The sequence below is a fragment of the Myripristis murdjan genome, chromosome 14 (assembly GCF_902150065.1).
Source record: "Myripristis murdjan chromosome 14, fMyrMur1.1, whole genome shotgun sequence".
NCBI lineage: Eukaryota > Metazoa > Chordata > Actinopteri > Holocentriformes > Holocentridae > Myripristis > Myripristis murdjan.
The window spans coordinates 26011680-26027635 of NC_043993.1; the positions used below are offsets into that span (position 1 = coordinate 26011680).

The following is a 15956-nucleotide window of genomic DNA, read 5'->3' on the forward strand; positions in this document are numbered from 1 at the left end:
TTACAAAAAATGAAAAAATTCTCAATTATTACAATAAACTGGTAACACCCAAATCAGAATATCAACACCAATAAAAGCACAGTTCTTGAAGTAAAATGAACAAAAACAAAGTTATCTTTAAAAAGACGGGGGAGGAGGGGTGTGCAGGGGGGGTCATCAACAACAACAAAAATATACAGTAACTTGCAATAATGCTTCATCTGTTACAGAAACATCGGTACATCCAATCTCGCGGGGCCACTCATGCCTCTCTCACACACCCACACATATAGTGCTGATATACAAATGAACAAGAGCCAATTTACCATGAATCCCATTACCACAGCATTATAAAATACATTAAAACCAATTAAATGTAATAAATACCAGATAAGCACCTTTAAAGCTGAAATGCATTTAATTGAACAACTGACTGTGCCTCATCCAAGTAAAAAAAAAAAAAAAAAAAAAAAAAAGAGCTGATAAAAACTTGATTAGTAGATCGGCTGCAACTAACATACAATGATTAAAACAATCATCACAACACTATTTTGTTTTTTTTTTTGTTTTGTTTTGTTTTGTTTTTTAAATCAAGGATGGATATATATACACAATGAATCCGAAGGGTGGTCTCTGACACTTCAAGACCCCATCATAACTCAAAGGACTGTATTAAAATCATGTTTAAGAGTCTCATGATCTTAGGAACTGTCTTCCAACCAATTATGTAAACAAAGTCAGCGTTGGGGTGATCTCGGCAGCACAGTGGCACGCAAGTTCTGGATTGGGCTGTTAATACCAAAGCCTACAGTAGATGTGATACATAATTTATTGGTCACTGTAACAAACTGAGTAGCTTACTCTGTTGGGAAGAGCTCCTTGCAGCCACATTTCACTATTCCATATCAGACTGTATTTGTGATAACCACATGGTGCCCGTCAGGTCGGCCAACAGGAAACTGACACCCCCTGTCAAAATTCACATGCCTAAGGCAAATGTGCGCTCAAAATAACCAAATATATATTTTTTCTCCAGTCTTCCTGGAACCACTCTGTCAAGGGTAGCTCAGGCTGCACTCAGTAGCATAAACACATTTCGAATGACATCTCCTAGCCAGCCTGAGGTACCCAAAATATAGAAAAAAGTTTTTAGATCATCTTCACAACAGATTTACATGATAGCGATTTCAAAACAGGCACATTTATGCTCCCAAGTTATAGGAAATACAATAAGAAAATCAGACCCTGTGCACTCCTATCTCACACATGCTTCACGGTCTTTTGTCTATTTTTAGGTGATAACGATGAGGCATCAGGCTGGCTTTGCCTCCACCTGAATTCAAATTCTGACTGTTCAATCTGCACATCACACACTCATGTTTAGTTTTAACTCAGTGCCACGTATCATGAAATGACCTCTGCATTATGTTCGCCTGGGTTCTCAAGGTTGGTAGTGTATCACAGGTGCAACTGGTTTGCCAAAGACTGTGCCCTTTGGACTGAAGTCATTACGCAGTTTCATTTTTTTTCTAATCGAAAATCTTTCCCCTAGAGCACCATTTATTCTACCCAATATATAAAGGTTGTATAAATCCCAAGAAATTCCCTCTCTGTTCAGTCCCTCCAGGAATTTGCAATTTTTTGATCTTTTGATTTACATTATTTACATTCTCTGCAAATAGTGCAAACAACTGGATTTGGACCAATCCACACAATTCATAACCTCCTTTTACAAAAGCCAACTGTCCAGACCCCTGGTGCACCTGTACATGTCCCACTAATGCTGTTTTGCCACTACATGGTACCGAATCGACTCAACTCTACCACACTCGCTTTACTTTTCGGGATTTTCTGCAGATAGTACCCCCTCGAGGCCCCCTTGGTCACTTGTGGCTGTGCTGACTAGTTTTTCCTCCCTTCTCTACCAGCTCTCCACACACGTTTTATTTCACAACAATCAACAAAACCTACTTGAAATGGCTGCTTCACATGAATATTAGTGTAAATAAGAGTTTTCCTTAAAAAAAAAAAAATTTTTTTTTTTTTACATGGAGAGATTATCAACTATGATACAGTCTTGCTTTGGCATTTCCTGGTTGTACACAGTGTCAACCTTAACAGGCTGCAGCCTGGACAACAGCAACACACCTTTGCTTCGCATATTGTGCATGTGTCCCACTAACCCTCCCTCGCAGGTCGTCTGTGTGTGAGCGAGTGATTGATGGCAGCAGTACTGAGCACACAGCAGGAAAAGTATGGGTGCCTCAATTTCCACAAAATTGCGATCTAAAGACAACAGTGTCTAGCACAGCACTTGTCAAGCATTTCATTCAAATTTTGCTTTGACTCATTTGTCAGTAATCACACCATTACTGCTGCAGAGTCAAATATGACTGGATACAATCAAAGGATAAGTCTACAAAATCCTGGAAGGACTTACCACTTGTTATGTGCAAATTTGTGTGTATTCACAACGGCTCAATTAGTACAGTCACTGTTTTGCTGTGTATATGTATGGCTTCTGCTCACTCATGGCTCCTTTTTCCCTTTATCCCTATATGTCCAGGCACTGTTGCCTACCCACTACAGTAAGAATAGGTAAATGTCTCTTTTTTTTTTTTTTTAAGTTTTAGTGTGTGATGTCACCAAATTATGATGACTGAATACTGAATAAATCCTGAATATTGTAAAACAACAGATTATCCATTGAGATATGAATCTAGACGTCTTTATAATCTGTCTTCTGTTCATTTATGAAAAATACATGTTTGGTCTTGGGCAGAATACAGTGTGATGAATGATATCAACTGTGTTACTATGCTGACACAAAATGGAATTCAGCTTTGTATTGGAAACTTAAATACTTGACCAGTCTTTTGGTTTGTTCATTACTAAATCTGTGAAACCCTGGTGGCTTTATCACCTCTGGAGGACATCACATTGCCAGTATCAGCGCACACCGCTTTCCTCCTCATTTCCCTCCTTGTCTCTTGTCTCCTGCTCAGGCTAGCTCTGCTTTGGGGTCACAGTTTGGTTTGGCTGTGCTTTGGAAGGAGTTGCAGAGGCAGAGGAAGAAGTGGATGAAGAGGAGGACGAAGAGGATGAACTCCATCGGGTTTCCACACCCGTACTTGTCATCTTGAGTTTCCGTCGCTTTGCGAGGGGGGCATTGTCGACGCTCTTCAAAAAGAAGCCCTCTCTCTTCCCACGGTTGAAAGCCTGGTGAGGAAAACAAAGAGGAGGAAGCGATGTTAGGGGAACTATATTAAGTAAATGTGTCTACTGAAACTTGAGAAATGTGGCTCACAGTGCCTTTACCTTATAAGTGGCGTTGACATATGTGCGGACAGTAGGCCCACTGGACTCCAGCACATCTGGAGTGCACAGTGGAGTGGTAGACATGGACGCTCCGCCCTGCAGCCAGCTGTTCTCTTTCAGATCAGACAGCTTGAGACGCCGCTCTGGATCCACTGTCAGCAGGCCTGAAACCACACAGGGACAGGTTAAGCTGTGGACCCAATGCAAAGGCAAGGTGCACACAAACGCAAACAAGCAGGAGTAGAAGGCAAATCAGTGTTTCAAGATCAAACAAAAATGTTCACATGTTCTGTTTTGAGAATTAAACTTTTGAATTATTTTTGAATGTGTGAAATCGGTTTGCATTAACATGTCTGTGTGTGAATGTTTTAAAGATATGATCAAACAAAATTCAAATATCTGACTGTGTACAAAAATAAATAAAGCGAAGGATTACTAAGCAATTTTAGATCATAAAACAAATTGACATAAAAGGAGAAATATTTTCTTTTTTTTTTTTTTTTTAAATAATGCTAACATGAGACCAAGATTCAAAGTGTTTTGTAGGTTTAGAGAGACATTTTAATCACCTATTGCAGAAGAGTCATTATTCGTTGTTACAGGGCGGTGTGAAGCAGAAAAGTTTCTATCATTACAAGTAATTACCCCTGATTTCGAGAGCTCTTGAGCATCAAAATTGACAACCAGTAATTTCACAATCAAATGAGCACAAATGGCCCAACAGAGCCGGTAAGGGAAGTATTTAGACTCAAACTCGGTGATACAGGTAGAAGCTAAAGAGGAAACCTTGTCCAAAATTGCTCAGTGCTCCTTTAAAGTTTTCCTCATGCAAGAAAAGTCTTTTACATGGTCATATTTTGTGAATAAGTAGGAAAAATGTGCATGGATGACTTCAATCTGAGGGCATATTAATAATTATTGAATGTCTGAGTGCAGCCTTGTTTGTGACTGCACATCTGCTCACATGAGAAGGTGAAACAAGCACCCACACAAAGTCAATTACATTTGTGAGAAGGCTGAGTAGAAGTTTTGACCCTTTTTTTGGCATTGCATTTCATCAACCAACAGAGAAGGAGAGATTAGCATCTTATTTGACTATCAATTAGGAAGCAGCTGGGTGATATTTTCAAGGACTGTCAATTGCTGTGTCAAAAAAGGCCAGGACTCAATACTCAGCCTGCTCACAAACGATGCTGACAAACTGACTTTATGTGTGTGTATGTGTGTGATTGTTGCACCTTCTCACATGAGCAATGGCACAGATAAAACAGACTGCATTCAAACATTCAGAAATTCTTTGTTACAATCTCTTACGTGCACTTTAAACAAAATTTTTCCCCACTTACTGACAAAATAATATGTGAAAGTACTATGGAAAAGTTGAATGTGGTAATCAGATTTTTTTTAACACATTCAAGCATGAATTGATTTTTCTTTGATTAAATCCTGCGTACTCTTTCACACAGTTGTTAATTAATTCAGGTACATTCAATAATGATAATTCAAAAGTGTAACTCTAAAAACATTTGTTAGCATCTTCCTATGAGCTTTATTTGTCATCATAAAAAACGTCAAAGAGGCTGTGAGGAAAAACCATTCCTCAGTAATTCCTGGACAATGAGCCCTGAAAGTAATCAAAATCCGCCAAACACAAAACATTAACTGTGGCGACAATCAGCCCTAAGCGTTTGAGGCTGCCATTCCGCTTAAATGTGGAGATACTAATTATAGTGCAGTAGTGCTTTATTTCAAGCATGGACTTTAAACTTTACACACGTTTTACATTCCCTAACAAGGAAAAGAGACGCTCTTAGAGGAAGGGCCTGTGATTGAGCAAAAAAACATGATGTACTGTGACCCTGTGGAAAAATTTCCCACTAGTATAACAGGCCATTTTGTTTCCCTTCTAGCGAGGAGATGGGTAAAAGCAGATCACATCCCATACCTTTCACAAGCTCTTTGGCCTCCTCCGACACTCCCTTCCATGCCTCCCCAGCCAGTGAGAAGTCTCCCTCTTTTATCTTTTGCATGATATCAGCGGCAAACGATGAGGTCATCCCACGCTGCTCACTCTGAAACGGCACCTGGCCCGACAGCATGGTGTACTGAAGAAAACACACACGGACTCTCATTAGTAGCTCGATTACCTATTTCTTATCAATGTGACAGAGTTAATAGTTTGAGCTAAAATTACCAGGATGACCCCAAGACTCCAGAGGTCGCAGGCCTTGTCATAACCTGCGCTCTCAAAGAGTTCAGGTGCAGCGTACTGCAGCGTGAAGCAAGGAGTCTGCAGAGGGGCGCTGCCTGCAGGGCACAGACGGGCAAACCCAAAATCTATCACTTTTAGCACTGCGTCTTCTCCCTCATCTGCAAACAGCACGTTCTGCAGGACAAATAAAGATGACACGATTATCCTCTTATTTTGTTTCATTTAACACTTTTTAAAAATTGTACGTGGGAAATGCATCTTAAGAATGAAAAGTGCATCTTTTGGGGAAAAGTCAGGTCTAGGTCACGGCCCCACCTCTGGTTTGAGGTCTCGGTGCACCACTCCAGCCTCGTGCATGAAGCTGACAGCTGAGACCAGACTCTGCAACAGCTGGCTGGCCTCCGCCTCACCAAAGAGCTTCTTCTTCTTGATCCTCTCCAGCAGCTCTCCGCCGTGCAGAAGCTCCATAACCAAGTATGTGTGGTACTGGGGAGAGAGAGAGATATACTAAGAGATGAGGGTTTTATTTTTTTTTTTAGTGATATCAACATCTTGTTGTTGCATATTACTTCAAGGGGAACGTTGGCCATTTTAACAAATTAAATTTTATTCAGAGGGATATACAGCATGACTGATGAGACACTACTGCCGGGAGAATGAATGGAGTAGAGAACTGCAATGAAATGTTCGATCTAAATAAAAGCGTCAGTCTCTTTCATAATTCTGTGTGTTAAAAACCTGCCGAGGATTCAGAGGGTACTTATCCATCTCCTTTGACAGCGCTCACATAAACGAAGAACACTTGAAAACAAAATAACTCAGGGATTGTTTTCTTGTGCTGCAAGAGTTTAACATAACAGATTGAGCTTGTGACACGGTTATTTGGATAGAAAATTGTATTGCGTTTCTAATACTCCATTCATTCTCCCACTGGAAGGTGACTGCTTAATACCGTGACAATGCAGCCCCCTAGTGGTTTTGAGGTGTCTCATTAGTCATGTTGTTTATCATTTAGAATAATAATGCATTTAATAGATGTAGTTTTATTTAATATCCAGCAGTCAGATCCCAATCCAGATCCCAGATTTGTAAGCAAATGTATTCAACAGTTTGGTCCAATATCTGTTGTATTACTGACTGTACATGTCAGAAAAGGTGGCTTTTTCCATTCCCCTGCTGTACCTGGTCAGTGTAGACGTCATGCAGCTTGACAATGTTGGGGTGAGCCTCACATTGTCTTAAAGCAGCAATCTCCCTCTGGGTGTTTGCTTCCATTCTAAAAGTCAAAACAGACATTAGAAGTTAACAAGGACATTCTCTGATCTAAAGTGACAAAACTGTATTCTGATAGCGTAATGCATGATCTAGTACAGCATGATGATTAATCACCCTAATTTCACACACAGCACCTAATTTGACAAACAGCAGTCTAGCAAGGAGGAGTACTGGGATGACAACTCACCTGCGGCTAACGATCTTGACGGCATATTCGTGGCCACTTTGCTTGTGTCGGCACTTCCTGCACACAGAGAAGCTCCCTTCACCCAGGGGTGGCCCCTGGAGGCACAGCTCATAGTTCTGAAAAAACTGTGATTCCTGACAGAAAAAGGACAAAATTAGTCGAGCTCAAATTGATGGAGAAAGTAGAGTTAATAAAGTTATTTTCTTGAGCAACAGGATGTCTTGAAACACCTTGCACTCCAAGGAATGGATTTTACTTTACTTTACATAATTACTAATAAAATATAATGCACAGCCTGGACAATTAAAAGTTCTGGAGTCAACAAGGGTTGTCATACTGGAGAGCTAATTTAAATCTGGAAAATAATTCATCTTGTACTTATAATAATTATGACATGAAAACGCTTTGCTGTGAAACACAGTTACCAACGTGGAAAGTAAAAGTGTGTTTTTCTGTTCCCTTTCTTCTCTGGCCTTCGTGCATGACCAACACACCACTGAGCCCTTTTTAGATGGTTATGTCACATGTGTCCACATTGCACAAGGGTCTCCAAAAAAATAAGCAAGTTGTGCTTTTCAGACAAACAGGAAAAAAAAAAAACACATTTACAACCAAATCTTTAAATGCAACTAACACCTGAAAGGAAATGCAAGATTTCCTTTTAGATCCGTACCTCTAACATAGCACTGCGCTGGACAGAGGCCGAGCCCGGTCGATCAGCGCTGATCTGGGATTCCATGAATTCTCCCATCACTGCGTTCTTGTTGAACAGGATGGAGGGAGCGATAAATGAGTAGCCCTAAAATTGCAGAGAAGAGATATTGACTGTTACAAGGTAGCTTGTGATGATGAAGAAGTTATTGCAGCATGCATTTGAAAGGTTTAATTTCAAAAGGATCCATCCATCAAATCAATCAATTAAAAAAAAAACAAACAATAAATCATACCAAAAATAAAATGTAGTGAATCAGGCAAATCAATATTTTATCCTCAAAAACAGAACTGTACTTTAAGCAAAGGAATTAAGATCGCGCAAGACCTAATATATGATAATAATACCCAACAGTTTTCTTTATTTTTGCAGTTTATTTGCTTTATATCATGTTAGCAATTACTTTGTCAGATTAAAGTATAAATATTTTAGAATCATGGATGCCTCATTTTGGAAATCAAACTCTTCATTTCATGTTTGAGGATGCAGCAGGGAGGACGGACCTGGAACAGGCGGCCTGTGCTTGGAGGTGTGCTGGCAGGGGAATAGACGGATCCATCCCGTGAACTCCTCAGCAAAGTTTCCCCACATCGAGTTCACTTTTAAGCTCTGGCCTGAATGGACTCGCCACCTTCTTTTCCGCAAGGTCAGCAGCCAGTTCCAGTCCCTGTGTTTGGGAAATAAAAAGCAAATGAAAGAATGAAAGAACTCTTGTGTCTCAAGTTTTCTGTGTGAGAGTGTGTATGTGTGTGTGTGTGTGTGTGTTTTGGGGTAGCCAAGGACTTTTTTGATGATAGGAGAATTGCCAGTGAGGTAAATAGGACCTTAAAGAAGGGATGTGCTTTGATGTCTTCAGCCCCTCGCGGCCCAGAGCCGAGTCTCCTGTGTGGATCTTTCACCAGTAACTTCCTCAGCAGGTCCTGAGCTGTGGATCCGATCATGGAGGGGAACGGGGGCTCACAGCGCAAAATACGTCTGACGGGAAGGAGATGGGTGAGAGTAAGAGAGACAGGAAGTACTGGGGTGATTGCTCATTATGTTAATATAGCACCCGCAATAATGTATTATTGAATTCTGATTAGGCTGTGAACTACACTTAACACAATTACATTAGTTCATTCAATTGTATTTTCTGCTGGCTGTATGAATAAGTGAATGGCTGGCATCATTTTCATGAAGTGGTGGAGTAATGAAGCTTAATCAAAGATTAGAAGATTAGAAAGTGAGGCGCAGAGTGAGCACTCAACACTCACTTGACACCTCGCTTGGGAGTTCCTCTCTCCTCCAAGGTAAACGGAGATGCTCCTGTCAGCAACTCAAACATCAGGATCCCGAGACTCCACCAATCTACCGACTGAGAGGGACAACCATAAAAAATAAATAAATAAATACAAAAGAGGTCTCTCATTACGACCTGGATTGTTTGTCCAGGTACTGTTTGCTCTCTATCACCCAAAGGGTCACACTCAGTGCTACCTAGAGTTACCAGACTTGTTGACAGCATTTTCAGTTTAAATATACAGGGCTGATTGCTTAAGTCACATTGAGTAAATCTCACCACCATCTTGAAACTTCTGAGTGTAAAAAAGAAAGACATTTTCTCCAATTATCCTTGTCGCGGCCCGTCTTCTTCTCAGTAGATGCAGTATGATATTATTTCCATGTGCAGTCTTGATTCCCGGTAGAACGGGATGTTTTCCTCCATTACAGAACACCGGTACATTCAGTAGCGGTTTAGGCATGGGCGAAGCGGGCATTTTTTCATGTCATGTGGGGGGGGCTCAAGAGCAAAAAAAAAAAAAAAAGAAAAAAAATCATCAGCGCCGCTCACCTGTCAGATCCGGCAGACCTGACCAGGTGGGCGCGGTTACCGTCCGGTGCCGCGGTCGACCCGCCTGATGCCGATCGGTCGGTCGGCATCAGCCGGTGGCTTTTTTATTCAAACAAGTTTTGTCATATAAAAAGTAGGTAGGAGTAGTAACACGAAAGGGCGCAAGGCCAGTAATTTCGCCTCGGGCGGCAACATGAGCAGAACCGCCACTGGGTACATTAACCACAGAAACAGAGAAACAAACTAGCCACACACGCTGAGATGCTCCATGGTTTTGTAGCACCACATACAATGGGTCTGAATGGGTATTTGTTTGTGGAGCTCAAATCGTCAAAAATTGACATGTGAAAAAAACACAGCTAAAGCTCTTTCCAACAAGAAACACACACACACACAAATAACCACGATAATTGACAGCCCTTGGAAAGAAAGAGTTTTGTAGCCAAAGAACATGGGCAAACTGTATCCAACCGCCCCCAAGAAGTAAAAACTCACTCAGACAGACACAGTTTGTTAATGTGTTTACACACCACCTCCTCAAGACAGTATTTTTCAAAAGGAAAATAGTTCCCAAAGAAAATCCTCATTCCTTGAGGCCGTGGATTATGCCGGGGTTCCATGTCACTGATTTTGGGAAGATTTTCACATGGAAATTTGACGATGTGAGCTTGATTAATGACTATGCATCCAGCCCCATTGTACTGAAGTGAAAGAAGACAAGGCAGACTGTGGCATGCTGGAAACTTCACCAAATCACACACAAACTATCTGGATGGATAGACTGCACTTGGGTTAAGCGAGAAAATATGTTTTTATTGTATTTTGTGTTAAATGTCCCTTTAACATTCACACACTGATTTGAACCCTGAAATCCAGCACTGGCTACCTTATCGTTTTGAAATTTTGTTTACCTTGCCATGACCTGACTTCCCCCTGATGATTTCAGGAGCCATGTACTCAATGGTGCCGCAGAAAGAGTAGGTCCTTTCCTTCTGGATTGGGGAGAAAGGGAAGATGATTATGTTTTTAATGACAAATCTATGAATTCTATTTGTAGTTTTGATCTCAATAATTCAACACACTCCATCACACACACACTTTAAGAATGGCTGCAGACACACACATTCTTATGTTTACAATTTGTTAATGTGTTTACACACCTCCTCTTCCAGAAACTCTTTACTAAGTCCAAAATCTGTCAGAACAACATGTCCTTCACTGTCTAGAAGGATGTTTTCCAATTTGATGTCTCTGTAAACAATCCCAAGCTGTGCACAACACAATGAATACTCATCAGTTACATGGCAAATGCAATCAAATTTCAAAAGAAACAACATGCAGTAAACATAGAATGAGGCTAACATTTACACAAACTATGAAGACAAAATTTCAGTGTAAAGCAGAAACAGTAAGACCCCATTAGCTATTGGTTATTCTCAGTCATCATGGCATCCTGTCAATATTTCTAAGACCAAAACAATTTCTCAATGCAAACATCTACCCAAACTCTAATATCAAATAAAGCATTAAATGCAGTGATAAGATGACCTTGGTGAATGAGAACACTTTAACCCCAAAGATGCTGTCGTTTTGCAAGTGCAATTTAAAAGATATGCAATGATGTTTCAGCCATTACAACTCATATTTGTCAAAATTATAATTTTCAGCCAGTAGGTGAAGTGTCTATTGCTGGGGATTCATCTAAAAGCGGTAGAAATCTATTATCTCCAAAAACGTTTCCAATGTCAATTTTTTGGGCTGATTTTTACTGCTGAATTGTTTACATCCATTCTCCAGTTTAATGTCATATGCAAACAACTTGCCCATTGGAAATATTTTTTCATGGGCTGGCAAAGCCGTATCAACACCTTCATGAGAACTACAGCTATCCAGCTTTATAAAACTAGAGAGATTCTAGTTTGTTTGCCAACTGTGTATACGTTATTGACTAATCAACAAAAATCTGTGTCTGTGGTGAAATGTCCTCATTGCAACCTTGAAAATGCAGAAGTTTTACCTCCCATGCTGTCGTTTATGCACATGTTGAGGAAATGAACAATAACTATTAACACCACATTTTCCTCTTTGCCTCATTAGCATCAAATTTACAGCTAGGTGCCTAAAGTGTCGTTGGCCATCTTTAATGAGCCAGAGTGCATTTCAGGCAGTAAAGTAAGTACCCGGAGGCAGATTTAGAGGAGAAACACCCACCTTGTGCAGGTGCTCCAAAGCCAGGATTATCTCCCCAATGTAAATGCGCACCGCCTCCTCACTAAAGTGATCCCGCTGGTACAAGTGAGTGAACATCTCCCCACCGCTCACATAGTCTATACTCACACACACACACAGATACACAGGGCACTTAAATAGACAAATACAGTGCACACACCTGTTATACACAACAGGCCAACACAGACACATACAGAGAATTTTTTTGAGTACTTCAGACTGAGACCATAATGCTCCACTATTGGGTCCAGTGACCCAGGACTCACCTAAGATGAGGTGTAGCTTGCTCTGCGTCTGAAAGGCATAGTGCAGGGTGACCAAGAAGGGAGACTGGCGGATGTGCTCCAGCACCTGCCTCTCTGTGCGAGTGTGTTCTGTTGTCTTTGCCTTTTGAACAATGGCTGCTTTCTTCAACACCTGAGGCATCCATTAGGATAATTAATCAATATGTATAAATCGCAGCAAGACTAACTAGACATCAGCAGTGGAGCTGGGTTTAAAGACCAGATTAAGTGAGTAAATGCTTGTTTAACAATACATCTAACTACATAATAGCTCAAGAAGATGACATGGGTAACAAAAAAATGTACCTTTGAGAAACATGTGCTCAAAATAGGCCAAAATATTTTTTGTGTAAGCTTCCTGTAAACACTCAGTGATTGTGAAGCTTAGTCAGTCCTTACTCAGACATGACATTTTGATTGACATATCTCAGCAAGCTTAGAGGGTTACATGTCTACAAAGCTCTGTGAGGCTGTCAATTCAAACAATAAAATAAAATAAAAAGTACAATGTTCTCAATTTACAGCAACTGTAGGAATCAAATTTGTTCAACTGATTTTCAACACTGCCTCTTTGTTTTTTATTGCCCCATCAACAAACACTGTGTAATCAATTGGTGCTGTTGGTTAGGATTCAATGCAATGTGCCCTCATGCTGTTCAACTGGCGTAACTCCAGCCTTTCTGATAAGATACGCTTGTCATGGAATGAACTAAGACAGACATTTCATGAGAGAGATGCCACATGAAATGCCACTCTCAGTTTTGGCCATAGTGAAAGATGGGAACAATGCAGTTTAGTGTGCATTTACATAAAGTGATTGGGAGGTTTCTTGGCTTCCATTACAACATGGCTAAACACTTTGACTTTCAGGTCAAAAACAGCTTTTGCAGTTTACACTAATGACAACATAACAGATGAATAGCCTCACCTTCATAGCGTATAGCTGGCCTTCATCATGACCGCTGTTCTTCCTGACCAAAAACACTTTTCCATATGCTGGGCAAAGACAAAAAGAAACATTTTCTGCAGTCACATCTATTACTTAAATCTCTCTAACAAAGTCATACAAATGATAGACAAAAAAATAAATAAATAAAACAACATCCAACAAAATACATTGCATCATTTGGGTGTGTGGCCGCTGCGAGCCACCAGAGCAGGTTAAACAAGTGCATACATTGCACAAGTGTCTGGAAGTCTTCCGAACACATGTATTTCTTCCGCCCAAAAGTTTGTCATATATTGTTTTGCTTGTGACAAACATATTATGAAATGCTAGTGAATGGCTATAATCACACAGCAACTGAAAGTCCCAATTCTGACTTTTTTCACTCAGATCTTTCACTGATCTTTTTGCCGTGACTGCTCATATTAATCTCATTCATCTCTGTATGTGACCCATATCTAACATCAGTGTGAACAGATCTCTGCTGTGAGCCCACATGGACACATCTACAACAAGCGTACATGCTGAACAAAAAATCCAATTTGTAAGACAGTGGGTATTTGGGTTGGGATGAGACCTGGTGACAAAGATAGGCATAGCACAAGATCTAACCATCCGGCATTCAGATACCACTCAAGTGCTCCTGACAATTTGCACCCCACCCACCCACACACACACAAACACACACCCAATCAGGACATGATTGTGAAGAAATGCCTCACTGCAGGTTGTGCTCACTCAGAACAGATTTGTCTTTACCGTCAACAAACACCAATTGTAAACACTCTGCTCTCAAAGGGGCTAAATCAACCTAACCATTACAGGAAAATGCATCCCACTGCATTCAGGATACTTTTTATCACCATGTCTATTCAAGTGTTTCTTTAAGTCTGACAGTATATGTGTGGACACTTACCTCCTGTACCCAACACTTTGAGAAGCTCAAAGTTCTCCATGCCGACCCTCTCAGTATGGCCTGTGAGGTTAGCTGGAGGCAGCAAACAGTGATACCACAATGTGTTATAATTCAAAACACAGCAAACAATCCCCCAACTACATTTTCAATACCAAAGGACAGAAACAATTCTCAAAATTTCAACACCAGAGCTTCTGTGTGAGCCAGGAGCCTTTCACCAAATAGCCTTAAAGAGTCTTTAACCTTTGACATCTCTCACACCTCTGGTGTAAAACCAGTCTTACAGACTTGTGCTTCACTGTAAAACATTTATTTCATCTGAATTGGCCACAGGTGGCCTACAGTCAAGTTGCAGAATATCAAAGGGGAAAAGGAATATGGCTGCTCAATTTGTCATCACTTCAAAGGTGTTGAAAACTTACTGACTTTCATTTTTAATTTATCTGAATCATGTGAATTCATTCTGAAATCAGGTCACAGCTCCACAAAATTCTGGTAAAAGGTCAAGGGGGTTGGGTACTCTCCCATTCACAAACTCCTGAGGAGATCTGAGTTAAGGTTATGTTGACACACAGATGCACTTTACACACTGCTGATGAAAGATCTTGTCAGCCTTGATCGAAGCTGGTCATGTCAGCCATACTCAAGGCCATCAGGTGTCTAGACCATGTTTACATGTGTAACGTGTTTAATTACAAAATATATAGCTAACTTACCATTGGTGATCTGATGCTTGACGGTACAGGCTTTTTCTTTCGTTTTTGCATCGGAGTCATCACTACTATCAGATGCGTCCCCAGGCATACCGAGAGTAGGCTAGTTGAATGTACACACTCTCTATAATGAACTGGCTAGCCAGCTGTTTGGGTATTTAAAACGGTGTTGCACTCAACGCTCAGCCAGCAAAGTTTTATTGAGACTGCATGATGAATAGTGAACGAGATTATAAAAATGACCTGGCTCTTGTGTTTTCTAAACAATACCACTGTCCTAATTCCCTTGTCTTGGGCATCATGATGTTTCGCATTAACGTTAGCTGTTTTAAGTCCAAAACTACTGGTGGACAATAATGACAAAATCGTCCAGAAAAGGCAGAGACGCCTAGAAATATCCCAAAATAAAGCTGCTTGCTGGCGCTGCCTAACTTTATTTCGGTCTTACAAAAAGATAATTAATTCTGAGTGATTATGTGGCTAACGTTAGCATTAGCTGTTTAACACTAGCCATTATTTTTCATCGCTATAATAGCATTACTCATGATTGCTATTTGACATAACATTAAAGATCTGGTCAAAACAACGCCTTGCGAAACGTTATTAATTATTTGCCCCAATAACACAGTTAACTTAGCTAACATTGTTTTTTACGATAAAAAGGGACATGTTACCTTGCTTAGCTAGCTGGAAATGGTTAACGTTAGTTGTAAGTTAGCAAAATAGTAGCTAGCTGTTGCTAGCTAGCGAATTCCTTCTGTAGTTGCTTATCAAACTTTGTAACGCTAGCTAATGTTTGGTTAGCACACTCAATTAGCTGGCCTCATGATGAGATGTAATTAGAAAATCCTGTCGTTAGCCCAGAGTACATTGCAAAGACCAGCTAGTGTAGTTCCTTATCCTGTCTCTGCGGGAACCAAGCTCATGACTCACTCATGCTGAAAATAATGCACCCCACTTTATGATTTCTCAGCAGCTAACTACTGCTTCCAACGCCAGGGTCCGTTCACTACGATGTGGGCGACGGGCCGTCACGTGAAACGAGACCTCTTCGGGCGGGCGGAGCAAAGCTGACCCGGCCCCTGATACACACACAGCACACAACACAACACTACGTCTTCGGCCTGTTTCCCTAAAGGTTAAAGACACTAAAAGCAAAATAATTCATAAGGTTTTCTTCGTTGCATAATTCCTTAAAAATGCTCAAATGTGAAGTGGACCCTTGCACATTTTGTAACCTGACAGAGGAATCATTAGAACATATGTTTTTTGGTTAGATATTAAAAACTGGTTATCACTGAAACTCAAGGCGGAGATGTAAACAAAAATACACGGCAGCACAGACTTCACATAA

General features: G+C 40.6%; 1 protein-coding gene across 1 annotated transcript; it reads right to left on the bottom strand.

Annotated features, from left to right (window-relative positions):
- Positions 1-434: 434 nt before the first annotated feature.
- rps6ka4 (ribosomal protein S6 kinase, polypeptide 4) lies at positions 435-15596 on the bottom strand. The gene is given in 20 exon segments (XM_030069114.1): positions 435-3198; positions 3298-3461; positions 5243-5402; positions 5492-5683; positions 5825-5995; positions 6692-6785; positions 6972-7105; positions 7645-7770; positions 8187-8233; positions 8236-8350; positions 8508-8658; positions 8944-8968; positions 8971-9037; positions 10426-10506; positions 10675-10782; positions 11726-11841; positions 12010-12160; positions 12956-13023; positions 13890-13961; positions 14606-15596. Coding segments are annotated over 20 exon segments (2343 nt in total). The 5' UTR covers positions 14694-15596; the 3' UTR covers positions 435-2985.
- Positions 15597-15956: the final 360 nt, after the last annotated feature.